Source organism: Stenella coeruleoalba (assembly GCF_951394435.1).
Source record: "Stenella coeruleoalba genome assembly, chromosome: 15".
In the NCBI taxonomy this organism is placed as follows: domain Eukaryota; kingdom Metazoa; phylum Chordata; class Mammalia; order Artiodactyla; family Delphinidae; genus Stenella; species Stenella coeruleoalba.
The window spans coordinates 27,157,536-27,184,782 of record NC_137161.1 but is presented as its reverse complement, the minus strand read 5'-3'; the positions used below and the strand labels follow the sequence as shown (position 1 = coordinate 27,184,782).

The window sequence follows — 27,247 nt, the reverse complement described above, 5'->3', positions numbered from 1 at the left end:
GATGGACCTCACGATGGATCCTGGCTTGTTGGGGAAGGATGCCAAAGCAGCCCAGGAGGGGAGCAGATGGATCTGGAGAAGACTCAGGGAATCCAGACTGAAGAGCTCAATGTAGTCTAAAAATAAGTGGATGGGAAGGAAGGTAGTCTGAGGTCAGAATGTGGGATCCTGTAGTTAAAGATTTTAGATGTGCAAACTTGTAAGAGATGAGAAGGTCTAAGCCAGTACCATCCAATAGAAGTTTCTGCAAAGATGGAAGTGTTCTATATCTGTGTTGCCTATACTGGCGCCACTCGCCACATTTGGCTATTAAGCATTTGAAATGTGGCTAGAGGGACTTCCTTGGGGGTCCAGTGGTTAAGACTCTGCGCTCCCAATGTAGGGGGCACGGGTTCAATCCCTGGTCGGGGAACTAGGATCCCTCATGCCACACAGAGTGGCCAAAAAAAAAAAAAGAAAAGAAAAGAAAAAGAAAGAAATGTGGCTATTGCAACTAAGGAACCGAATTCTAAATTTTATATAATTTTAATTACTCTAAATTTAATTTGAAATAGTCACATGTGACTAGGGGGTCACCATATTGGTCAGCCAAGTGTCAGTGGTACAAATCTTGTTGCCAGGGCCCTACTTTGGGCATGACTACTGCCATCTCAGACCCCCACATCCATCCCCATCCCCCCAGTGCTTTTGCCCTGCCCCTAGTGGTCTCTTCTCTACATGGCAGCCACGATGATCCTTTAAACTGTGAGTCAGATTCTCTCATTCCTCTGCTCAAAACCCTCCATGGCATCTCATCTTACTCCAGGTAAAAGGGAAAGACTGGTGGGTTAAAGATGGCCACAAGGGACTTCCCTGGTGGCGCAGTGGTTGAGAGTCCGCTTGCCGATGCAGGGGACACGGGTTCGCACCGTGGTCCGGGAAGATCCCACATGCCGCGGAGTGGCTAGGCCCGTGAGCCATGGCCGCTGAGCCTGCCCGTCCGGAGCCTGTGCTCCGCAACGGGAGAGGCCACAGCAATGAGAGACCCGCGTACCGCAAAAAAAAAAAAAAAAAAAAAAAAAAAAAAAAGATGGCCACACACTCTTTGTCACTCTGCTCCTCCTCATCTGAGCTGACCCAGCAACGGCTTTAACCAATAGAATGGGGTGAAAGTAATGCTCTGCCAGCTCTGGACCTGGCTTTCAAGAGGACCAGCTTTCCCCGCACTGTGGAGCACTCACTTGTGGAATTCTCTCTCTTGGACCCCAGTCCCCATGCAGAAGCAGCCCAGGACACACGGAGAGGCCACGTGTAGATGCTCCAGTCGACAGCCCCAGCCAAACTTGCGGCTCACGGCTAGCACCAGCTATTGTATTGGGCAGCATCATGTGAGTGAGTCATCTTGAATGTTCCAGCCCACTTGAGCCCCCAGGTGACATCACATGAACAGAAGAACCATCCCACTGAATCCCATAAACCCACAGAATCTTGCAAGACAATGAAATGGTGTTGCTCTAAGGTATACGTTGTGAGATTGTTCGCTATGCAGCAGTAGGTATGCTAAACCAGTCCTTACTGTGGCCTCTAATTGCCCTTCCCCCACAACCTTACTTCCCTCCTTGATCTCATCTCTTCCATTCCCTCACTTGCTGGACTCCAGCCACACTGGCCCCCTTGCTTTTCTTTGAATGAACACAGCACAGTGGGCAAACTCCTACCTCAAGGCTTCGGAGCCTTTGCACATGTTTGCTTCTCTGCCTCTCTTTCTTTTCTCTAGATATCTGTATAGCTAGTTTCTGGCTTTATTCAGATCTCCGCCCATATGTCACCTTATCAAAGAGGTTTTATTGCATCACTGTGATAGAGACATACACTGCTCACCAAATTTCTATGTGCTTCACACTGGAGGTTAGACAAAGCCGTAGGATTTGTTCTGGCCAATGAGCTATGAGCAGAGTGAGGGATGCATGTCACTTCTGGGCCAAAGCATTTGTTCTGGTTGTTATTATATAACAAACCAACCCAAAACTTAGTGACTTAAAACAACAATGATCATTATTTTGCTCACAAATCTGCAACTGGCAGGCCTCAGTGGGAAGTCTGCACCACTTAGCATCGCCTGGGGTGACTTGACTGGGGGCTGGAAAGAGCCACTCCCAGGATGGCTTGCTGACATTGCTGGCAAGCTGGTGATGGCTGCCAGGTGGGAGCTCACCTGTGTCTGAGGACCGGGGGCCTCAGTTCTTCTCCTTGTAGGACTTTCCACAGTTTCTCCAGCTTCCTTGCAGCCTGGTGGCTGGATCCCAAGAATGAGTATTCCAGGAAAGAAGAGGTGAGAGCTGCAAGTTTCTCAAGGCTAGAGTCTAGAAGGTGGCTCAGTGTCACTTCTACTGTATTCTTTCAGTCACAGAGGCCAGATTTAAGAAGAGGAGACATATCCCCACTCTCAGTAGGAGAAATGTTAAATAATGTGGGGGCCGTGTTTTAGAACCGCTAGACCATTTAAGAGCTGGTGCATGACCCTCCAGTTATCTTTCCTCCTGCCGTGACGATTGTGGAGGCTACATGTTGACATGGTAGCATCAGAAGATGGAGGTAGACGGGATTGCTGAGTCTCAGTGGAGAAAGCTGCTTTGGAGAGTCACAATATCAGAATATGTTTAAGTAAAAAATAAGCCTTTACTATGTCAACCTGCTGATGTTTCAGAGTTAATTTGTTACTATGTCATAGTCCAGCCTATTCTGACTGATTAAGAAATTGGTACCAGAAGTAGGGTACTTACCAAAACCAAACTGTGTGTCACTGCCTTAGTGGTTGGGGCCACAGGCAGGGGAGCTGGCAATCCTTGTTCTACAGAACCAAAACATTTGGTAACACTTTTACTGCAGTAACTTGGGAAGCTGACTACAGGGGTGCCTTTGGCTGCATTTATTTGAATATTCAAGAGTGAGATGAGCTCAGAAGAGAATGGGCTGGGCTTCCCTGGTGGAGCAGTGGTTAAGAATCCGCCTGCCAATGCAGGGGACACGGGTTCGAGCCTTCGTCCAGGAAGATCCCACATGCCGCGGAGCAACTAAGCCCATACACCACAACTACCGAGCCTGCACTCTAGAGCCCATGAACCACAACTACTGAGCCCACGTGCCACAGCTGCTGAGCCCGCGTGCCACAACTACTGAAGCCCGTGCGCCTAGAGCCTGTGCTCTGCAACAAGAGAAGCCACCACAATGAGAAGCCCTCGTGCCGCAACAAAGAGTAGCCTCCAGTCTCAGCAACTAGAGGAAACCCACATGCAGCAGTGAAGACCCAATGCAGCCAGAAATTAAATAATTGAATAAATAAATAAATTTATATAAGAGAAAGACAGTGCCATCTATTTAAAAAAAAAAAGAAGAGAATAGGCTGATTTGCAAGCAGAAATAAAAGGAAACAGAGTTCAGAAATTTAGATTCTTGCAGAGTTGGAAAATTCTAATGCTTCTAGACCCCAAATGGAAAGAAATGAGCTTTAAAGAGGTGTTGAGCACAGTAGAATCTATTAATTCATTAAAATGTTTCAGGGCATAGATTAAGTTAAGGGCCTTCACACCCATTTAAAAAAACTTCTCTGTTGATTAAAGTATCTTGGGCTAAAGTTAATTAGAGTAAGAGATTGAATTTTTCTTTTTTTTTTTTAAGAGATTGAATTTTAAAAGTGTTTGGATGAACATACTCTGTAAAACTTCTCCGATGGACAACATGGTTGAGGGCCAAGATCATATAAAGGGTGTGGCTTTACCACCTAATTATTCCTGAGAGCTGCCATTCAATCAAGAGAGCTCTTTGGAAATAGAGACACAGACGTAGAGAACAAACGTATGGATACCAAGGGGTTAAGGGGGGGTGGGGTGGGATGAACTGGGAGATTGGGATTGACACTATGTATGAAGCAGATAACTAATGAGAACCTACTGTATAGCACAGGGAACTCTACTCAGTGCTCTGTGGTGACCTAAATGAGCAGGAAATCCAAAAAAGAGGGGATATATGTACACATATAGCTGATTCACTTTGTTGTACAGTATAAACACACTATTGTAAAGCAACTATACTCCAATAAGAATAAATAAAATAAAGTAAAATAGGTAATCAACAAGGAACTACTGTATAACAAGGGAGGTCTACTCAACAGTCTGTAATAACCTATATAAGAAAAGAATCCTAAGATGAATATATATATATGTATATGTATAAGTGAAAAAGATTCTCACAAACATTGTATATCACTGCTACTCCAATAAAAAAGATACACACAGGGCTTCCCTGGTGGCGCAGTGGTTGAGAGTTCGCCTGCCGATGCAGGGGACGTGGGTTCGTGCCCCGGTCTGGGAAGATCCCACATGCCGCGGAGCGGCTGGGCCCGTGAGCCACGGCCTCTGAGTCTGCGCGTCCGGAGCCTGTGCTCCGCAACGGGAGAGGCCACAGCAGTGAGAGGCCCGCGTACCGCAAACACTGCTACTCCAATAAAAACTAAAAATTAAATTAAAAAAAATCCAAACACATACAGACTTCCCTGGTGGGCCAGTGGGTAAGGCTCCGCACTCCCAACGCAGAGGGCCTGTGTTCAATCCCTGGTCGGGAAACTAAATCCCACATGCATGCCACAACTAAGAGTCCGCATTCCACAACTAAAAATCCTGCATGCTGCAACTAAAAGATTGCACGTGCTGCAACTAAGACCCAGCGCAGCCAAAATAAACAAATAAATAAATAAATATTTTTTAAAAACCCCACACAAGCCCCCCTCCAAAAAAAAAGAGCTCTTTGGGGTAAGAAAGAGAAACAAAGCAAACCTAAGGACTATGTGTTGAAACATACTGTGGGTATGGTTTTGTACATGAAACTGGCTATCGTCAAATGGATAAGAAGCCTAAGTGGTTTTTTTTTTTTAAGATTTATTTATTATTTATTTATCTATTTTTATTTATTTTTGGCTGTGTCAGGTTTTTAGTTATGGCATGCAGCATCTTCATTGAGGCATGCGGGAATCTTTCGATGCGGTGTGAGGACTTCTCTCTAGTTGTGGCGTGCAGACTCCAGGGTCCGTGGGCTCTGTAGTTGTGGCACATGGGCTTAGCTGCCCCGCGGCATGTGGGATCTTAGTTCCCTGGCCAGGAATCGATCCCGCGTCCCCTGCATTGTAAGGCAGATTCTTCACCACTGGACCACCAGGGAAGTCCTGAAGCCTAAGTTTTTGAGTTAACTGTCTGCCGAAAAAAATCACAAGCCTGGGATAAAAAGCCCATGACTGTTCAAATCCCAAAATAATCCTAGGAACCTACATCCATTAGCATGGCTACTATCAAAAAAAAACAAAAGCAAAACCAGAAAATGACAAGCGTTGGCGAGAATGTGGAGGAACTGGAACCCTTATGCAATGTTGGTGAGAATGTAAAGTGGTGTAGCTGCTATGGAAAACGGTATGGCAATAATTTGAAAATTAAAAATAGAATTACCCTATGATCTACCAACTCCACTTCTGGATATATGCCTAAAAGAACTGAAAGCAGGGTGTCTTGAAGGGGTATTTGCACACCCATTCATAGCAATAGCCAAAAGGAGGAAGCAACCCACGTGCCTGTCCACGAATGAATGGATAAACAAAATGTGGTATATGCATACAATTGAATATTATTCAGTCTTAAAAAAGAAGAAAGTTCTGACACATGCTACAACATGGATGAACCTTGAGGACATTTTGTTAAGTGAAGTAAACCAGTCACAAAAAGACAAATACTGTACGATTCCACTTATATGAGGTACGTAGTCAAATTCATAGATTCGGAAAGGAGAATGGTGGTTGCCTGGGGCTGGAGAGAGGGGTAAATGGGCAGTTATCGGATTCCTGAGCAGAGAGTTTTAGTTTTGACAGTGGTGGTGGTTACCCAACAATGTGGCTACTTAATGCCACTGAGCAGTACACCTAAAAAATGATTAAGATGGTAAATTTTATGTTATGTATATCTTACCACAATTTTTGTTAAAATATCAAAATGTTAAAAAAAAAAAAAAAGATCCTAGGGTCCCCAACAGCTTATAGGCAGGAAGTGAACTGAAAAAACCTGTGGACCTCCCAAGGGTCACAAGGCAGCTCTGGACCTTTTTGTCTTCCAGTCCATTCCTTGTTCTTTCCCTGCTCTGGAGAGCTGACCCCTGGAGGCTGCATTTCACAGCCTCCCTTGCCAGCTGGCCTCCAGCTGAGCTCAGCCAATGGGAGGCAGAGGTGGGTGGGAAAAAGGGAGAAGCTAGGGTTTTTCTGCCCTTCCGCTCCTGGCTTTCCTAGCCTCTCTTGACTGATGCAACCACCTCGTCTGAAATAGTAGCCTCTCCTCATACTTTACCACCTTCATTACATGACATTATTGTATAGATTTATCAGTTTCTTGATTGTGTGTTTCCATCCACTGGAGTGTAAGCTCCATGAAGGCAGGGATTATGTCTGTTTTGCTCATTGATGAATTCCCAGTTCTTAGGACAGTGCCTGGCACAAAGTAGGCACTCAGTAAAGATCTGTTGAAAGAGTGAATAAATTTAGTAGTTGACTCAAACACACACAAGAGAACAGGGAAAGTGCCTGATAGGTATTCATAATCTGAAATAAAAGCCAGAGATGTCAGGTAGCTTCTTTAAGTGTTACAGCAAATCATCCACTGACTCAAACCCAGGCTTCTTGCCATTCTGGGTTTGTATCCAGGTCTCCAAAGAGATTCCTTGGTCTCAGATTTTTTTGGAGGAGAAAAAGCAGAACCTGACATTCATTTAGTTAGTAGGAAACCCTGAAAACAATTGAGGGTGAGAAATTGGGTTGCTAAGAAACCTCTGAGGAAGGGGGAGAGTATTGATGTTCATTGCTAGGCAACCTGGAAGAAGCTAGACAGGCAGGTTCCATAGGCTTCTGGAAAGCCAGGCTGAATATGCTCTTAAACACTTCTAGCCCAACCACCTAACTGTACAGATGGGGAAACTGAGTCCTCAAAAGGCAAAGTGATTAGCCCAAAGTCCCTCCAATTTCTCAAGAAGAGCAAAGACAAATGGCACGATAGGGCATTTTCACTGGGTAGAGCTGATAGCTGAAGAAGAGTCTATAAGACAGTAGTCAACCGCAAAGAGCCTTGAATGCCAGGCCAAGAACTTTAGACTTTATCCTGAAGGTGATAGGGAACCACTGAAAAGTTTGCAGCAGTGGTCAGATTTATGTGTTCAGATGATCCCTTGAGCTGCAGTCTGGACACCCAGGATAAAGTCTAAATGCCTTCAAGGCCCTTCAGGCTCTTGCCAGTCTATCTCCTCTCTCCTCCCAACCCCTCCAGCCACAACCGACTTCCTTCCATGTCAGCCTCTCTTGCCAAGTTTCCCACTTGCTCTCACTGGTGTCTGGAAAGCTTCATCTTTCCCCCGTACCTGCTTCATCCTACTATTCTAGTTTTAATTGCTGCATAACAAACTGTCCCCAAAACTGAATAGTGCAAATAACTGTCATTTCATTTTGCTCATGGACTCTGTGGGTCAGGAATTCAGGCAGCGCAAGAGGGGGCAGTTGGTCTCCATTCCATGGTGGCTGAGTCTCACCTGGGAAGACTTGAATGACTAGGGGATGGAATCCTCTGAAGGCTTCTTCACTCACGTGTCTGGAGCCTTGGCAGTGCCTGTATTACCTGGAGCACCTGCGTGTGGTCCCTCCACGTGTTTTGGGGTTTCTTGATCATGTGACAGTCTTAGGGTTGTTGGACTTCTTACGGTGGTTCAGTGTGACCTAGCCTTGGAAACCTACAGCCTCATTCCTGCATTCTAGTAGTTACAAGTAGATCACGAAGACCAGCCCAGATTCAAGAGGGAGGAAATTTATGGGAGGAATGTCAAAGAACTTGTAGCCGTGTCCTAAAACCACAACAATGCACTGAGGTCTCAGTCACAGCTTAAACATCACCTCCTCCAGGAGGTGACCTGACCACACCCTGCTCCATGTCTGGATTAAGGGCCTCCTCTGTGTCCCCCCAGCCCCACTGTCCATCTCCATCAATGTATTTCCACCCCTGTGTTTATGGGTCTTTCTGCTCCCCAGACCTGAGGATTCAGTGAGGATGGACCATGTCTGTTTTTTTCACCTTTGTACACCCAGCACCTAGCACAGAGCGTGGCAAAGCAGGCCCTTAATAAATGTTTGTTGCATGGGTGAGCAAATGAGTGATTGAATGAGCTAAGGCATGGAGCCCAGTGCAGAGGCCATTCCTTCCTCATGAAGCTTACATACTAATTGGAGAGATACATACAAAATAAAACTTTATATGATAAATGCCAGATAGTGATAAATGCTATTATGAAAAATAAAGCAAAGTAAGGGGATAGCGTAAGGGGAGGTGATACTTTATATGAACTGTCAGGGAAGACTTTTTGAGTTAGTGACATTGGAGCTGAGACCTGAAGGAAGTGAGAGAGCAAGCCTGGGAGAAGAGCATTTCAAGCAGAATGAACAGCATGTGCAAAGGGCCTGTAGTGGGTGTGTGCTTGGCAGTTTTGAGGAACAGCAAGGAAGCCAGGGTGGCTGGAGCATGGTGAGAGAAGGACAAAGTAGCAAGGATGAGTCCCAGGGTGGGCCACATGCCAGATCACACAGGGTTTCACAGGCCTTGTTGAGGACTTTTGCTTTTAGTCTGAATGAGATGGGGGCCATTGGAGAGTTTCAAGCAGAGACGGTATATGGTCTGATTTATAGCTTAAACAGATTCCTCTGGCTGCTCTGTGGGTAACAAGACTGAATGGGGCAAAGGAGAAAGCAAGGAATTCAGCGAGGTGGCTGGTAAAGGATACTGGGCAAGAGATGATGGGGGCAGGACCAGGAGGGTGGCCATGGAAAAGGTGAGAGGTGATAGGACACAGGACACATTTTGAAGATAGAACCAATAGGCTATAAGGGATATGAAGCTATGAGGAAAAGAAGAGTCAAGTTTGCTGGCCTTAAAAGGCCAACTAAAGTAATATGTGAAGAAGTGAAGATGTGGGTGGGGGAGCAGGCTTGGGAGGATTGGGGAAACACACTTCATTTTTAGACATGCCAAGTTTCAGGTGCCAATTAGATATCCCAGTGAAGACGACAAGAAGGCAGCTAAACATAATGAGTCTGGCAGTGTCGGGATGGAGCTATAAGCTTAAGAAGCTACGGCTATGATAAGCAGAATTCTAAGGTGGCCCCCAAGATTCCCACTCCCTGGTGTGCGTGCCCAACATAACCTCTTCCTCTCTGTGTGGGTAAGACCCGGGAGCATGACGGATGTCACTCTTGTGATTAGCTTACATTATCGGCAAGGGTGAAGGGGCTTCATAAATGTGATCAAGGTAAATGTGATTAAATTAGTTGATATTTAGTGAATCAAAAGGACCATTTCCCTGGGTGAGCCCTTTAAAAGAGAGCCTTCCTTGAGCCAAGTGACTTGAAGGTGCAGAAAGATTCTCCTGCTGCTCCTTGACAAAATAAGCCTCCACACTGATAGAGGGCCTGTGAAGAAAATAACTGAGTGGCTTTTAGGAATCCAGAGTGGTACCAGCTGACAGCCAGGAAGAAAATGGGGGCCTCAGTCCTTTAACCACAAGGAACTGAGTTCAGCCCGCCACCCCGTGATTCTGCAAGAGGACACTGAGCTCCAGAAAGGAATGCAGCCCAGACAACAGTGTGACTGCAGCTTTGAGAGATCCTGAGCAAAGAACCCAGGATTCTCTGCTGGGCATGCCTGGACCCTGGGCCCACAGAGATTATGAAATAATAAATGCATGCTGTTTTAAGCGGTTAACCTTGTGGCGTTTCATTACATAGGAATAGGTGGCCAATACACCAGCGTATAGGCGTTTTTAAAGCCCTGGAACCAAGATAGCTCAAATCGCCCCGGCCAGGAACCTGACCCAGAGATGAATCCGAGAGCATGAATGCAGGGGGATTAGAGTGGGACACACCCTGCAACCTCTCCACCGCGCGCCCGCAATGCTTCCTACTCCTCTCAGCCACTAGGCGTCCCCAAAGTCCACATAAGCAGGTCTCGCCCCCACCTTTCACAGGTCAGAATCCATTTCCTTCAGAAATGGAAGGAAACAAAATAACAATAAATGGTCTCACTTCTATTCGTATTTCCTCCTCCCCCACATCACCCCGGGGGAAACTAAGGCCTACGAAGGGAGGCGCTTGCCCAAGGCCCGCAGTACTCTAGCACCGTCTCAGGCCTGGCGTTTTACACGCCCCCTGCCCTCCCCCTCCCAGGGCATCGTGAAGGGCAAACACAGACTTTTAGCCTCTCTCTCCAGCTTAGGCCAGGGGAGGGACTGCGAGTGAGAATGGCATCAGCAGAGGGCCCTGAGTGACTTGTGGGCTGAGGCCGGAGTTTCTAATTGAGGCCGACTGGAAAGGGTGGAAAGCGTGCAGCCCCGAGGTTGGGGCTGACAGTGTTGGTGGAAACGAGACTCCTCCTGAGGGAGTGGGTATCAGAGGTGCCCAGCTGCAATTGCTGGGCCAGTGATCCCCTTCCCTTTGTCCAGCCCCTTCCACCATCCGCTGCAGACTGGGTTGTCCAGAAGCAGACACGGAGACTGAGTTTGGGGTGCAAGATATTTATTAGGGATAAACACCTGTGAAAAGAAGAGGGAGGAGACAGAATTGGGTTCAGGAAGCCAAACTGCGCTGCTGACCAGGCAAAGCCTCAGCCACCCTGGAGGGGCCCTGGGGTGAGGACCTGGCGGGGTGGGGGGCAGGTACTCCCTGTGTCTGTCCCACCTTGCACTGAAGTGGCAGGCTTTTACACCTGTGCTCATTCGGACACCAGATGCAGGCTGCCCTGGGTGAAGTGGCTCTCTTCCACCTTTTCTTTCTTAAAGGTTTTGTTTTGATTTGTGGTCAATCTCGCTTCCAATCAGAGGCCAAGAGGAAGCGCTCACTGTAACTCCTGAGGCCCCAAGCCCCCTTTCTATAGGTGCCCAGCCCTCCCAAACCTGCTTTAGTCCTCTTTTAAAGCATCTATGGGTATCCCAGTCCCCAAATACCCTCTGTGAATGAGACTTGCACACTTGGCCTTGGTTCTTACTGGGGAAACAGGCTTTGTCCAACCTTAGGAATTCATTGAATCTGGTAGAGGAAGAATTAGGCGGACAGGTGTAGGGGGACAAAGTTTTGAAAAGCCTTCATCTCAGTTCCCAAAACACACTGGTAAGAATCTCATGGGCAGGAATCACTGTGGCTTCTGCTGCTGTTCTTCAGTCATTCAAAACATCTACACTGGGGGCCAGTTACGTGCTAGGCATGGGGACGAACCCCACTACTCCACACCCTGAACCGCCAGCCTAACACCATCTGCAGATTCAAACAGGGAGGGAGAGGCAAGCACCCCGAAGTAACACTTCACCAGGAGACGGAAACCAAAATTTGGGGCCCTGACCTTGGCTGCTTGAAGCCCCTTTACAAGTTGCTTCTGCACCTGGACCCTAAGTTTCCTCCTCTGGACAATGGAATAATACAATTTATGGAGGACCATGTTAAATGCTTCTCACCTCGAACTTCATTTTACCCTGTGAAGCAGGTATTATCATCATCCCTGCGTTACACATGTGGAAAGAAGAGTCAGGGTGAAGTTAACATGCTCAAGGTCACACAGGTGCTCAGTGGTGGTACCAGGCTCAACCCTGATTCTTAATCTTAAGGGCAGGGTCAAACTGGCCCCCTTGGGCTAGGTGTGCCTGCACACGTGTTTCACTTGGTCCACAAGGATTTAAAAATATTTCACTCAGCTTTCATTTTGAAATTGAGATGTTCACAGAAACATCCAGATTGCCATCTTCTCTTGAAAAATCTAGCCCCCTGGCCACAGTGGGCTGCATTCCCACAGGGTCACAACCGGCAGGAAGTGAGCAGTTGCTCCCTTTGAAGTGGGTCATGAAGCCAGTGTCCACCCAGACTCTCTCATTCATGTCACCTGCCTGGCCTCTGCAGGGATGAGTCTGCCATCCTTAATGAAGACCAGGAGTCCTGAGATAGAGGGAGCAGAGAGGCCTAGAGGGGCCAGGTGCCTCCTTGCCCTGGAACCCCCAGCTCTTCCTGCATGGTGCTAAGTCACATGGACTTGAATCTGCCAAACTGTTTGGGGAGGGTTGCGGAAAGGCAAAGACATGTAGAAGCACAGGGCGAGATGGGGCAAATACACTTTATTCAGTCCTGGCAGAAGTCCTGCTGTGGGTGCCAGTGCCCCCTCCCCTCAGCTATGAGACTAGTTCTCCAAGACCACAGACAGTGACATCTCTTCACTCACATGACGTTTTCTGGGATTTTTCATTGTCTTTTTTGTTGTTGTTTTTCTTAAAAAAAAAAAAAAAAAAGAGAGAGAGAGAAAAAGAGAAAAAGAGAGAAAGAGAGCGCGCGCAAAAAGGCCCAGAGCCGGAGCACCAAGCTTAAAGGAGGCAGCTGGTGGCTTTGTCAGCGACGGGAACGCGTGGGGCAGAGACCTGCAGAGACCCTGGGCAGGGGTCCCGGAGGACTCTGGGACCGTTTGTTCCTGAGATTTGTGTGTGTGAATGAGAGTGTGTGCACACCCAGGAGGGTGAACACACGCCGGTGAGATACAGGTAGTGAGGGCAAATGGGGCGTGGGGAGGCCGGAGGGGCGGGGCTTGAGCGGGGAGCTGGAGTAAGAGGGGTAACAGCATCAGGGGCAGGGTTTCCGAGGGCACCCGAACTGGATGCAGCAGCGCTAGGCGCAAACGGCCCAAGACTACTCTGACCCTCCCTTCAGTCTCACTGGCCCAGTCGATGGTCTCTCTGAAGCCAGCTGCTGAAAAGTGGGGCTCTTCTTGCCACTTCATCTGCTATTACGCCTCAGTCTCAACCCCCTAGTACCAACGTGTCTCAGTTTCTCCCACTGAATACTGTAGGCAGAGGGACCTGGATGACAGGAAGGGGCGGTGGGCTTAGGAAGGAGCCCAGGCTGAGAGTGTGCCCTGAGGTGATAAGGGCACTTGGGGGGGGGGGCGTGTGAAGCATAAGGACCCTGTCCCCAAACAAACTGTTACGTGTCTTGGTTCTGAGTTTTCTTTTTCTCTCCTGAAGGATTTCCAGAGAAAGACCCTGCCCCCAATTCCCAGGTGGGGGAAAAAAAGGTAGGCTTCTTGGAACCAAAACAAGCTGTAGAGGCAGTCATGCAGTCGGTGAGGGGTGGGTGCACGTGGGTTGGGCGACCCCGTAAGGGAAAAGGGGCTATGCCACTTGGGAGTTCCAAGCTCCACACCAACCCTTCCGGGCCGGCTAGTCTCTTTCTCCCCCTTCCGAGTGCTCCTCCCATTTAAGGCAGTGACGCCCCGTCGGGTTGAACGGAAGCCGTGGCTCCTGGATCAAAAGATTTCTCAGGATCGCTCTATATCCGCCCCCCTTCTTCCTGGATCTGACAGGGGCGTGAGGTTCGACTGGGACCAGCTCCCTCCTCCCAAGAAGCATTAAGCATGCGCGAGAAGGGGGCGGATCCCAGTGTTCCCGGGGAAAAGGAACGGGCCCCTCCCCCTCCCTGGGAGGGAGGGGCAAGGGAGGAGGGCGCGGGGCCGCCCAGCTGCAGCGCCCCCCCAAACAAGACAGGAGGCGGGCCAGGCTAAGGCGGAGGGAGTCCGGAGCAAGGGCAGGGGCGTGTCCTCCGGCCGTGAGGAAGGGCGTGTGCAAAATGGGGGAGGGGTACAGGTCTCTTGGAGAGGACGGGAGGTGTATCGGAGGGGGGGCTGGCTGCTGGTGGCTGTGCGGGAGGGGGTAAGATGGGGAGGGGCTTGGATGTCGGAGAAAGGGTGGGGGTTGGGCTGCCTTGGGGTGTGTCTGCGGGGGAAGGGCATGTCTGGATTTGAAGGGGGTTGGGCACGTCTAGGAGGGGGGAGGCTGTGCGGGAGATGGGGTGCCAGCCTCGGCCTCCGAGGGGCCCCAATACCTGATTCCTGTATGTAAACAGCTGGTTTAGGGGGCGTGCGCGCCCCGCTGACGGTGGGCTCAGTAGGTGAAAACCAGGTCGGCGATGCTAGACGGGCGCCAGTCCCCTGCGATCATCTCGGTAACCTCGGGGGTGCAGTAGTCCGGGAACTCGAAGTGCGACGTGCCCGAGGGGGGCGGCAGGTCTGGGTCGCGGTCCAGGGCGCTGCAGTCTAGGCCGGCAGGACCGGGGGGCAGTCTGGACAGAAAGCCCAGCGGCTCCTCCCCCGACGCCACCGTCTCCTCTTCGCCTTCCTCCGTCGCCGCCGCCTCCTCCTCCTCTTCCTCCGGCTCCTCGTCCTCCGACGGAGTCGGGGAGGCGGCGGTGACAGCCGCCCCCTCACCCGACGGCCCCTGGGAACGCTCCGCTTGTCCCCGGGCGGCCCGCCCCGCCGGGACCATCCTCCACAGCTCCCGCCCAGGGGTCTCGACCAGGCGCACTTCCAGCAGCTCCTCGTCGTCGTCCTCGTCGTCGTCCTCGGGCGCCGCCGCGCCGCCCCCCAAAGGCCCTCCAGCCGCTCGGCGGCCCCCGCGGCTAGGCAGCTGCGACCCGGGCTTGAGCCGGCTGCCGCCGCCGCCGGGGGGGCGGGGCCGCGCCTTGGCGGGCGCCCCCTTGCTCTTTTTGCGCGGCCGGTACTTGTAGTCCGGGTAATCCGCCATGTGCTTGAGGCGCAGCCGCTCCGCCTCCCGCACGAACGGGATCTTCTCCGAGTCCTGCAGCAGCTGCCAGCGGCGGCCCAGGCGCTTGGAGATCTCGGCGTTGTGCATGTCGGGCCACTGGTCCATGATCTTCCGCCGTTCGTGCTGCGACCACACCATGAACGCGTTCATCGGTCTCTTAATGTGGCCGCTCGGGGTCTTGCACCAGCCGGGCTCACGCGCCCCCTCCTCGGCCGGCCCGGGCCCCGGGGGCGGCGGCCCGCCGTCCCGCTTGGCCCTCGCGCCCCTCTGCTGCACCATCGCGCCTGGGCCCGGGGCCGCTAGACGCCGCCGGGGGCCGTCCGCATCCTCAGCGGCTGGGGGTGGGGGAGGAGGCAGCAGCGACGGAGGGGCGGCCCCGCCCTGCAGCTCGGCCCGGCCCCCGCGAGCTGGGGAGCGAGAAGCTGGGCGCTCGGGCCCAACGGACGGCGGGGGGAGAAGGTCAGCGGCGCGGTCTCAGGCGGGTTCGGCGCGCCCCCGCCGCCTCCGGCAAGTTGCACCCCGCAGCACGCCACACATTGTTTTGCGGGGGCTGAGGAACTGCACTCCCAGGGCCCCCGCGGGCTCTCCTTGCAGCCTCCTGCTCGGCCGCGGCCCGCGCGCGCCTCTCTCCGCCCCGCCGCCTTCCAGTGTCTTTCTCCCCGCGCGGCCCCGCCGGCGCGCGCGCCACCCCTCCCCCTCTCCGTCTGCGGGCCGCTGCGGCGCGCGCGGGGCCGCCCCGTGTAAACACCGAGGTGCCCGCTTGGGCTGCGGCCGGGCCACGCCTCGCGCCCGGGCGCCGCGTCACCCGTTGCTGGGCAGAGAACCTGGTATTTGCATCTCCCAATCGCTGGCTGCCGAAGTGGGGCGGGGCTCGCGCTGCGGGGCTGGGCGGTCTTGTGGCTGGGATTGGGGGTGTCGGATGAAGTCGGTTTCTTTTCTTAGGCTGGGGACTAGCGGGAGAGTGGGGGGCGGGGGGTGGACGCCGAGCGTGCTTCCCTTCTGGCTCCAGAAAGCCTGTCCCCGCCCCGCGTTGCCTTTGAAATTTTAGCTTACTCAGTGACACCTGCCGCCAGGTAGGACCTCCGCTCCCTCCTCTTTCGGGGGCGTCTTTTTTAGCCGCCCCAGAACTGAAGGTGAGGAGACCTAGGCTCAGGAAAGCTCCTTAAGGGGACAAAAACCTCATCGTATCATTGATGTAGCCCCTGCCTAGTATCCAGCCATATAGGCGCTCAACAAATGTTTATGGGCCCAATGAACCGAATCCCTTTTATATTTTTCTTCTCTTTTGAGGCACCACGAGGGACCTGAGAAAGAAGGGCACATGACGCCCACTTTCCAGGTAGGAAACACCAAATATCTGCAGATTAGGGCTCGAATCCTAGGCTCGCGGTCCCAGCTCTCTTCCCTCAGCGCACGAAGGGGCCGGGGCACCTCGCCTAACCAGCCGAGGGTCCTGAGTAGGACGAACTCTCCGTTTTTCACACGTCTCAGGCGAGGTTCGAAGATGCGTGGGTGCCCCATTCCCAGGTCCCACGCCACACCTAGACCAGCCTGGTGCCAGACTAGGGCGCGATGCCCCTCCCGGGTCTGGAGAAGCGTGCGCGGGCACGGGGGCGGAGCCAGGCCAAGGGGCGGGTCCGAGGCGCACGCTCGAGGCGCGTGGCGGGGAGGGGCTGCGCGCTCCCATCTCACCACGTGTGAGCCCGCTCGGGCATTGCTGGGCGTGTGCTGCCCCTTGGGGGAGGTCACCTTCACCGCGCAGTGGGCCCGGGCGATGGGTGGGGGCGCTGAAGCGTCCCTCCACGGAATCAGGAGCTGGGAGGGGTCGGGATGGGGGTCTCTATGGTAGCATTCTGCTGGGGCATAGTGGGCAGTATCCGGATTGGAAGGTGCGTGTCTCAGGCTGTAGACCTCACCCACCCCTGGGCGGGCGGGTGCGGAGAGCCCAGCCGGAGGGTGTGGGGTGGGGGAGGGAGGACCTGCGTGCGGCTCCGCAGACGCTGGGGGCGGGGTGATTGCTCTGGGTGCCCGGGAGGGAAATTGGATCTTCGCCGGCGGGAGGGGGCGACTCTTAAAGGCACAGGGCACTCGGAAGGAGAAGGCTCCGCTCCCGACCAAATGGTTTCTCCGTTTACTTATTGGACGCTGAGATCTGGAGACCCCCGAGTTTGAATCTTAACAACGGTAGCTTGTACGGTTCATTGCTCGGTGGAGTCAGAATTTCTGTATTCATATTCCGGGTGCCTCTTTTTGCGTGTCCTTAAAATAGGAAAAAGCAGTTTCTTCCTCATATGGTTATTTTACAGATTAAATGGGATAATGGATGTAGACACATCCCTGACATCTAGTAAATGCACAACAAATATTAGTTATCAGAGACTCAGGGCACCACCAACCTAGAAACACCAACATAATAAGAAAAAAAGGCATCAAAGTAGTGATCCTGGGAAAAATAAAAGCTTTAAAAATTTTTTCTAACACTTTTACACTTTTCCTACTTAATATTTGTCTTATTTTAAATTACATAGGATGGGCACTGCCGTCTTTTCAGTGCTTAGGGCCTCTCAAAGGTCTTACTGTGGCCCTGTAGCTGCTGCCATTACTATATTAGAGTTTGAAGTACTGGCCTCCTGGATATTCCTCAAACACAGAAGGCTTGGAACCACCTCAGGGCCTTTGTACATGCTGTCTCCTCAGCCTGGTAAACTCTTCACCCCCATCCCCACATGGCTGGTCCATCTCATTCTAGCCTCAGTTAACATGGACTCTCCAGAGACGCCTGCCCTGACCACTCTCTGCTGCCGCCCACCCACATTCCCCTGCATCTCAGGTACACAGAATTGTTGGTCTGTGACATTGTTATCATTGTCCATGATTGGTTCAGTTCATGTTTGTATATATTTATTTATATATAATATAGTAAAAACCAGTGAAATCAGGGCTTCCCTGGTGGCACAGTGGTTGAGAGTCTGCCTGCCGATGCAGGGGACACGGGTTCGTGACCCGGTCCGGGAAGATCCCACATGCCGCGGGAGCGGCTGGGCCCGTGAGCCATGGCCACTGAACCTGTGCGTCCGGAGCCTGTGCTCCGCAACGGGAGAGGCCGCAACAGTGAGAGGCCCGCATACTGCAAAAAGAAAAACAAAAAAACGAAAACAAACCAGTGAAATCAGCAACCCAACACAGGAACTGGAACATGGATAATAACCCACCTTTCCCTATGAACTTCTCTCCCATCCCATCCCCTGCTTTCCCTCACCTGATGTAATGTCTATCCTGAGTCTTCCTTTACACTTATAAAAAGCTTAGCAGCTTTATTGAAATACCAGAGTATTCATTCATTTAAAGTATACAATTCAATGACATATTAAGGGAGCTGTGCAACCATCACCACAATCAATTTTAGAATATTTTCATTGGGACTTCCCTGGTGGTCCAGTAATTAATACTCTGTGGTCCCAATGCAGGAAGCCTGGGTTTGATCCTTGGTCAGGGAACTAGATCCTGCATGCAGCAACAAAGATCCCGCAGCTAAGACCCAGTGCAGCCAAATGAATAAATAAACATTAAAAAAAAAAAACCAACAAAATATATTCCCTTGCCTCTAGCTTTAAAAAAAGGGTATCATGCTGTATGTAATACTCTGGTATTTACTTTCTCACTGAATATTATAGTGGCAAGATTCATCGAAATTGCACCCGTGTGGGGTTCATTCATTTTCCACTGCAGGAATGTACCACAATTTTTCTATCTAGTGTCCTGTCCCTGGACATTTGTATCATCGCCAGGTTTTTGCTCTTATGAGCAGTGTTCCTGTTAACAATCCTAAATGTGTTCCTGGTGCTCAAGTGCAAGAAGGTCTCCCAGGTATTTTAGGGGAAGTGTGGTAGCTGCATCTGAGGATATGTGAGTGCTAACTTTTATAAGGTGATTCGAAACTTCCAAGTTGTACCAATTTACTTTTCCACAAGCAACATAGAAGAGATCCTCTTCGTCTATATCCTGTCCAAAGTTTGGTATTGTTAGATATCTTAATTTTTGCTTGCATTCTTCTAACTCATCACCCTTTCTATTTGTTTCATAGCACTCATCACATTCCGGAATTATTTTATTTGTTCACTTGTTTTTTGCCCACCTCCCCTCCACTGGAATGCCAGCTCAAAGAGGGCAGAGATTTTTGTCTGGTTTTTTTCCTGCTCTGTCCCTAGGAGAGTGCCTGGCACACAGTGGGTGCTCAATAATTATTTATTAAATTAAAGTCAGTGCTCTATCATAAGTGTGCTCAAATTCCTCCGGGAGCCCAGAGAAGGAAGTGAAATTTTGGAGCCCAAAACCCAAAACTCCAGTCTGCCACTGGGATGTGATATTTATCAGTGCACACAGGCTATCCTGAGTCCTTTCAGATGGGTGCCCCAGAGTCTAAACCTTGCAGGCCACAGGAGTTCAAGGCTGGGCTGACCACTGAGCTGTTCAATCCAGACTGTGGTAGATAGATGGTAAGGTTCTTGGAGAGATGCTGACCACTGCTGCCCCACTGGTCCAGGCCACCATCATCTCTTATCTGGGTACCTGCCCAGCCTCCTTTCTGGTCCCTGTACCCACCATATCTCCTTCCATTCCATTCTCCTCCCTGAAGCCAGAGTGATGGTGTCTTTCAGTCAAAAATCTGATCGTGCGTCTTCCCTTGTTAAAACCCACCAGTGGTTTCTCCGTTACTCTCAAGATAAACACCAGACTTTCACCTGACCCACTAGGCCAAGCTTGGTCTGACCCCTGCTCACCTATCTGACCTCCTCTCCCAATTTCTCGGTCTTGATCCACTCTCTAGTCACAAAAGTCTCATTTCAGTTTGTGGAACAAGCCAAGCCTCCCCACACAGGGTGTTGTGAAGTCCATTCCCTCACCCTTTCCAGCACTCCTGCCTCTGTCTGCCTCCTTAGAGCTCTCCTAACCCCATGTTCCTTTTCTTCAGTGCACAGTGACCTGCCTAGCTCATTTGACACTCAGAACAGATGGCTCCCTTAAATGACATTATTTTCAGCAGCAGTCATGAAATACAATGAATAATACTAATGATAATGGCCAGAAAAGAAATGCAGATGGTGACAATACTCTTTTATTGAACTTTGTATACATAATCATGTCGGTAAAAATAAATATTACAGTACAAAAAAGGAAAAGAGCATTTGATCCATACTCTTCAATTATATTACTATATTTCTTTGAAAAATAAAAGAAAAAAACACACCAACACAGTGGTCTGTTGCAATAATAATTCCATTCCATTCCATTAATTACATTACAGTTTAAAAACAAATAAGAAATCACTTTAAATATAAGAATCAATTTTAATATTAAATATATGATTCAGGGGCTTCCCTGGTGGCGCAGTGGTTAAGAATCCGCCTGCCAGTGCAGGGAACATGGGTTCGAGCCCTGGTCCAGGAAGATTCCATATGCCGCGGAGCAACTAAGCCCATGCGCCACAACTACTGAGCCTGCGCTCTAGAACCCGCGAGCCACAACTACTGAAGCCGGTGTGCCACAACTACTGAAGCCTGCGCGCCTAGAGCCCGTGCTCCACAACAAGAGAAGCCACCGCAATGAGAAGCCCGCTCACCGCAACGAATAGTAGCCCCCGCCACCCCCAGCTCGTGGCAACTAGAGAAAGACGGGGCACAGCAACAGAAGACCCAACGCAGCCACTAAATAAATTAATTAATTAAATTAAATTAATCTATAAAAAAAAATATATATTTCAAATTCGGTAAAACACAATTTTACTAAATAATAATAATATTATATATAATACTATTATACTAAATAATAAAATTTGCAGTTACCACGCTTGGCCGTTCACTCTTTGTTTCACTGTGTTAAATTTTAAATACAACAGCTTCAAGTGGTCACATAGAATGACAGAATTGAAACAACTCAAGTTCTGGTTCTTCAGCTTCCTAATCACTGTGCTATCATTGTTTATTTTGAATCTATTGTTTAAACACAGCCATATGTTGTACCAAAGGGGCTGGAGACACAAGTACTCAGGAAGCGAGCTTGAACAATTCTGGACTGTTACGAACTTATTCTCAAAACTAACGCGTGTAGCTGTGTCTGGCTTGGTGTGTGTTAGGGGCTGAATGTATAGCTGGGAGTGCTCTGAATTATCTTCCTTGTAGGCGATTATGTTTATTAGTGTACAAGTGATTAAAATATGCTGATTCGAAGCTTACAAATATATCATTAGGACTCAAGGTAGACCAACAACTTGATTTTCAGAGAGGAGTGTCTTACACTGACATGGTTTAGAATGGCGGGCACATGGTAATAATAAAATGCAGAGAGATGTTCAATCAGTTTTATTGTTCTCAAATTCTCCGCAGACAATACACCCTTTCATTGCCTGCAGAGCCCCACTTGGTACACCACAGCAGAGCTGAAGCTCCATGGGATCAAAGGACCCACCTAATTTCCACTCTCCCCAGCACTTAGCAGATCTTGGCACAACACAGACTCTCAATACCTGTTCAGTGAAGGGAGGAAGGAGCCAAATCGGGTGTGGGCGTGGCTGTCACAGACACCATCATGCAACTCCACCCACCCCAACTGTGTCTAGCTCTAAAACATCAGTCTTTGAACCAGCACGGTCCTCAAAGACATTCATAATAAAGAGGGAGAGCAATAAGAACAAGGTAATTCATTTCTTGATTCATCTAAATGTCTTCTTTGAAAAATTCAAAGATTATGATCGTGTGTGTGTGTGTGTGTGTGTGTGTGTGTGTGTGTGTACATTACAGGGCTCTTTTACTGAATAATGGTATAGAACTGCACATGGAGCTCGTGAGCACTTAAGTATGGCTACTGCAAATTGAAATGTGCTACAGTGCAAAATTCTCACTGGTTTTCAAATACTTAGCAAAAAAAATTAAAATATCGCATTAATAGTTTTGAGATTGTAACGTTTTGGATATATTGGGTTAAATAAAATATGTTAAAATTAGTTTCACCTGTTTCTCTTATTTAATTTTTTTTTTTTTTTTTTTTTTACTTTGCTTGCATTATATTTCTAAGAGGCAGTACTAATAGAGAAGATGGAGGTTTTCCTCATCCTTACTTGGCAAAATAAAAAGTTGGCAATTTTTGTCCATCTCCAAATTTTCAAATGAATAGTTTTTTTCAGGAGTGAGAGGAGTTTTTTAAACTTCTCTGTGAAATCCCAAAGTCTTAAAGATCCTGACGGAATTCTGGGTTGCCAGTCCATAAGATGTAGCTTGAGACTCAGAGAAGCACAGGGCAGCAAGGAGAGGCCAGAACTGGAGGCATGTTCATGGGGAGAAGAGGACAGCATCAGGGGCATTTTAGCAGCACCAGCAGGGCTGATGGAATTGGGGAATAATCAGATTGGGGGAAGGAAGGGGACGGTGACTAGATGGAGGAACTGATTTTACCTGGACAGTGGGTTCCATCTGGTGTCTCACATCACACCCCATCGGTACATCTCCACATTTCCTAGAGTACAATTCCCACAACCTGACTCTGAAATTCATTAGACTTTTCCTTTGGAAGTGACCATATTCTTTATCATGAAAGGGGACACTATTAATAATTATGCTGGAACAACAGTAATAAACTGGGACTGCCTGGGGAAACTGGGAAATAAGTCATTCCCACCTTATTGGCTAAATATAGAGGACTCCCATAGGTGACTCAGAAGTCAAGCATGGAAATACTGGGGCTTTAAACAATCAAAGCACCCAGGATTTGAAGTCAAACTTTGTTCAATGTCATGAGTTTTTAGGGAGTTACTTCAACTGATTTGCCTCGGTTTTCTCATCTGCAAATTGGGAGAGCATATTTCAGGACATGGAGCATGGTAAAGAGTCAATGAGTTGTGGGACTTCCCTGGCAGTCCACTGGCTAAGACTCCGCGCTTGCACTGCAGGGAGTGCTGGTTCGATCCCTGGTGGGGGAAGAGAGATCCCACATGCTGCGTGGCACCGCCCAAAAAAATAAATTAAAAAAAAAAAAGTCAATGACTTGTAACAAGAGCAACAACAAAAGTACTCTATTGTGTGTATTCTCTTTAAAAGAAAATGTACAAAAAGGCAAAACTATAGAGACAACAAAAAGATCTAATGGTTGTCAGGGTTTGGGGTGAGGAGAGGGTTGAATAGGTGAAGCACAGGGGACTTTTCAGGACAGTGAAACTCTTCTGTATATTATAATGGTGGAAACAAGACCTTATGCATTTGTCAAAACCCATAGAACTATACATTAGAAAGAGCAAATCTTAATGCATGAAAAATTAAAAAATCATTTATGACTGGGGAGGATCCCAAAATGGAATGCAGAATGTGACAAAACAAACTGTATTACAAATGTATGAAACAGCCTCATTAAAGGGGGTGGGGGAAAGGAGCTTGACTTAAGCAACTTTAGAAACGAGCGGGGTCTGTAAAACTAAAAGCAAAAGAAAGTGTACATAAAGTTGATAACGTTTCCCACAGGGGTATGGGTTAACAATGCTGATGCTGCTATACATTTTTACTGGTGAATGGTGGGAGCCAGGTTTCTCGTTGGAGTGGGAATTTACTGATGAGCAAGGGGAGGAGGCTAGAGTGATTCATGTGGTAATGGATTAGAGCTGGAAATATAAATAGGACCTTACCTTTAGCTTAATATAGATGCACATGGTTACATACAGAAATATTCTTAGATATGTTTATGTACACAGGTTAGCATATGCACATATATTTCTTTGTTCTGTTAGTTGAAATAGGAGGAATCCGGACTTGAGAAACAGCTAATTCTAGGACTGGGGCAGGGGATATACAAGATGAGTCTGGGGCAACATATAGTGCCAGAAGGTAAGGAAGTGCTCAAGAACAACAAAAGGCACACAAAGATGGGAATATGTCAAAGGGACACAGGAGCCGACTAAAAGAGCTGCCTGCCAAAGGCCAAATCTGGACCAATTTGAGCAACAAAATTAAGCAGTACTGGATTATAACTGAAAGTATGAAATAAGTATCTATGAGTCCATTGATGTAAATAAATGACTAAATAAATAGAGGAAAAGAAACACATCTTCAGTGCAGAAAAACTCCAAATAACTTACACAGATACTCCACCCTCAAGGGGGTAGAACAGTACTCCCCACTCCTTAAGTGTGGGCTAAGCATAGTTACTTCCTTCCAAAGAGGAGAACACGAAAAGGGGTAAAAGAAGAGCAACTTTACAGAGGAGAAACCTGACAGGTACTACCTCAGCCAGGTGATCAAGGTCAACACCAACAGTGATCAGTCCTGTTGATGTCTGAGAAACTGCCACAGCCAAGAAGAATCTAGGAGACACGAGATAAATGCAATGTGGCATCCTGGATGGAATCCCGGGATAGAAAAAGGACATTAAGTAAACACTAAGGAAATCAGAATAAACTATTAATGGTAACGAATGCACCATATTAATGTAAGATGTTGATAATAGAGGAAACAGGATGGGTGGGGGATATAGGAACTCTGTATTATCTTTGCAATTTTTCTGTAAATCTAAAACTGTTCTAAAAAATAAAGTTCATTTTTAAAAAGATGGCAGGGTTTTAAAAACACACTTAGTTTATTTAGACTTTAGAGTGTTAAAGCAATTACATAGTCTGCCTTAAAAATGGAACTTCTTCAATGGATTAAGAAAAATATTCATTTATCCTACAGTTTTAATATGTTTTGTCCAATAAAAGTCAGCTACCAATTGCTTAGGTCAATGACTCAGCGTCTTTCATTTGTATGCATTTGAAATACAAACAAGGAAAGATGACTAGCTTCTTGATCATTTAAAATTAAATGAAAATACCTATATTGAAAGAAATCCACGTAGAGCAGATATCAACCCCATTGCCTAAATTTTCATTGCCTAAAACTTTTTTAGTAGAGAACGACATATATTGTTGTCTAATTGGAACAGTTTTGCTCTCTTAAATAAAATACCAGCCAAAGATTATTCAGGCTGCAACTGACAGAGGCTTTACTGCTAGTTCCTTCTAATTTGGAGAATTCCTTTTTTTGAAAAATCGAGTCTTGTTGCTTCATTGAAGCTGGAGGGAGAGCAGGACCGAAGCTCACTGGCGGTGTCACTGAGCGGAAGGCAGGACTCTAAGCTTAGGGACCTGCCCATTGGTGGGCTGCCGGGCAGCTGTGGGGCGGGGACGCCTGGGATGGAGCTCATAGCCCATTGGCTGCGTCGCTGGAGGATGGTGTAAAGGACCGCCAAGGCCTGTGCTGCCGGTTTCCACGGCAACGGAGGCTTGAAAGAGCCACTCAGATTTCGGCGTTCGTTCCCAACTCCCCCCTTCCGGAGGGGGGATGGGCGGCCTGGATTTGAGGGCTGGTGGAGGAGGCGTGGGGGCTGGGAGTTAAGGGGACAGGGCTTTCCTCCGACCAAACCAACCTAGCAAAGCAGTATCTGAACTGGGTTCGAGAAACCTGGCCTGCGTGCTCACTGGAAAAAAATCAGACAAACAGAAAGGCGTTAAAGACGAAAGAGAAAAATGACATATAATTCCATCCTCCCTTGACCTCTCCATTGGTAACATTTTGCATGTGGACTAACACAAAGCCTAGCACAGAGTAGGAACGAGATACTTAGTGGGAGGGAGGAAGGGAGGAAGAAAGAGGAGAGAAGGAGGGAGGATCCCTGATGTGGGCAACGTGGCGTGAGACAAGTGCCCGCCCTTTGAGGCCGAAAGTCCGCAGACAGACCTGACGGGGTATGACAGCCTTCAGTATGGGGGCTTGAAGGAGAGAGGTCTCGCCGGCGCACTGGAAGGACGGAGGAGGCGGCAAACAGGATCGGGACTAGGCATTTGGGAGACCTATCTCTGTAGTAAGACCGGGTTCACATTCCCAATGGCCCCAGATGACAGTGCTTCAACTCTCCAGATACCAGTGTCCTTGTATTTGGGGAATGATAAACAGTACCCACCTCGTTGTGTTGGTGTCAGAACTGAGTTGAGATAATGCATGTCAACCTCTTAATACGATGCCTGAAACATAGTAAACTGCAGTCACCAGCAGCTATTACCTTAATTGTTAAGACAGAGTAGGATTTGACTAGGTGGAGAGAATAGGGGGTTATCCTTATGTGGGTGAGAAGGGAGGAGCAGTGTGGAAATCTTACAAAAGAGACCAGTTCGGATGTCATATAGAAAATCATGGGAGATGATAGCCAGAGGACAAAAAGGAAAAACTAACGATGAGAGCTACTGTTTACTGAGGGTCTGGCACTCTGCCAAGCCCTTTACATGAATTTTTATTTCATTTTCTCATCAGCCCTGATAAGGCAGTTACCATTAAACACATTTTTCTGGTAAGGAAACAGTCCCAGAGAGCTTACATTTCTTGTCTGAGCTAAGAAATGGTACAACCAAACAGGGGCATTTGCAGTGCCCAGGACAAGAGTTCAGCTGGAGGCCCATACACCACACGTCTCTGTAGTTAGAAGTGATACATCCATCATCAGTCTAAGGTGTTAAATGAAATATGTTATCTTCTCCTCCTTGACGGATCTACTTTCACAACAACCTGGAAAAGCCAGGTTCGAATTAGAATTCCAGGACCCTTGGAGGTCTGTGCCAGGGTGTGTTGGCCCAGCGAGGGCTGCCCCCTGGATCCTGCATCCAACCCCAGTCCAGCTACCTCCTATCCCATCAGTGAGGGACCCAGCACGTATGAGTGGACACCCCAACCGCCACATCCAGCTGTCTCTTGCAATACAGACCTAAGCCTCAGGTCTGTAAGGGGTGCATCAGGCAGTGCAACCTGCCCTCAGCTGAGATGAACCCAGGGTTGAGGCCACGAAGGTTCTAATTGAGCTTAGAGGTATTTTGGAAGGGAATTCTGGGGTTTCAGAGAATGGTCTGGAAAGGGAGGGCACAGACTCTGGGTGGGCAGTTCCTCTTGTGCCTACAGATTCCCACCCCACCCCCTGAGGAGGGGCAGGGCTCAGGGCCAGAGCTACTCTTGCCAGGGATAAGGGAGTGTTTTGTTGAAGCTAGGCATTCACAATCCACTGTGCCTCACAGTGTGGGGGACATGCAGGCTAAGTCTCAGTGATATGCCCTCAGAGGAATAGGGGAGGATGGGCCTGACCTCCAGGCTGAAGGAAACCCTTAACAAAAGTGAGAAGACTGAAGGAGTGAATTCGATTTTTTTAAAAAAAAATTATTATTATTTTTTAATTGAAGTATTGTTGATTTACCGTGATTCAGGTGTATAGCAAGGTGATTCAGTTATGTATATAACTTTTTCAGATTCTTTTCCATTGTAGGTTATTACAAGTTATTGAATATAGTTCCCAGTACTATACGGTAGGTCCTTGTTGTCTATCTATTTTATATATAGTAGTGTGTATCTGTTAATCCCAAAATTTGAATTTGCTTTTTGAAGATGAATGAATAAGCCCTTATTCAGTAGAGAGTCAGTGTGCTAAGGGATACTTTGAGTGTCATTTACAAAGGACAAGGAGGATACACACTACTGTATATAAAATAGATAAACAGGGCTTCCCTGGTGGCGCAGCGGTTGAG

General features: G+C 48.6%; 1 protein-coding gene across 1 annotated transcript; it reads right to left on the bottom strand.

Moving 5' to 3' along the window:
• Positions 1–10,603: 10,603 nt before the first annotated feature.
• On the bottom strand, positions 10,604–15,399 carry SOX12 (SRY-box transcription factor 12). Its single transcript, XM_079944764.1, has one exon. The coding sequence runs from the start codon at positions 14,944–14,946 to the stop codon at positions 14,008–14,010; it is 939 nt and encodes a 312-aa protein (XP_079800890.1). The 5' UTR covers positions 14,947–15,399; the 3' UTR covers positions 10,604–14,007.
• Positions 15,400–27,247: the final 11,848 nt, after the last annotated feature.

Bases quoted from the DNA above. Each gene is read 5' to 3' on its own strand.
- SOX12 (XM_079944764.1), bottom strand. From the start codon at position 14,946: ATGGTGCAGCAGAGGGGCGCGAGGGCCAAGCGGGACGGCGGGCCGCCG.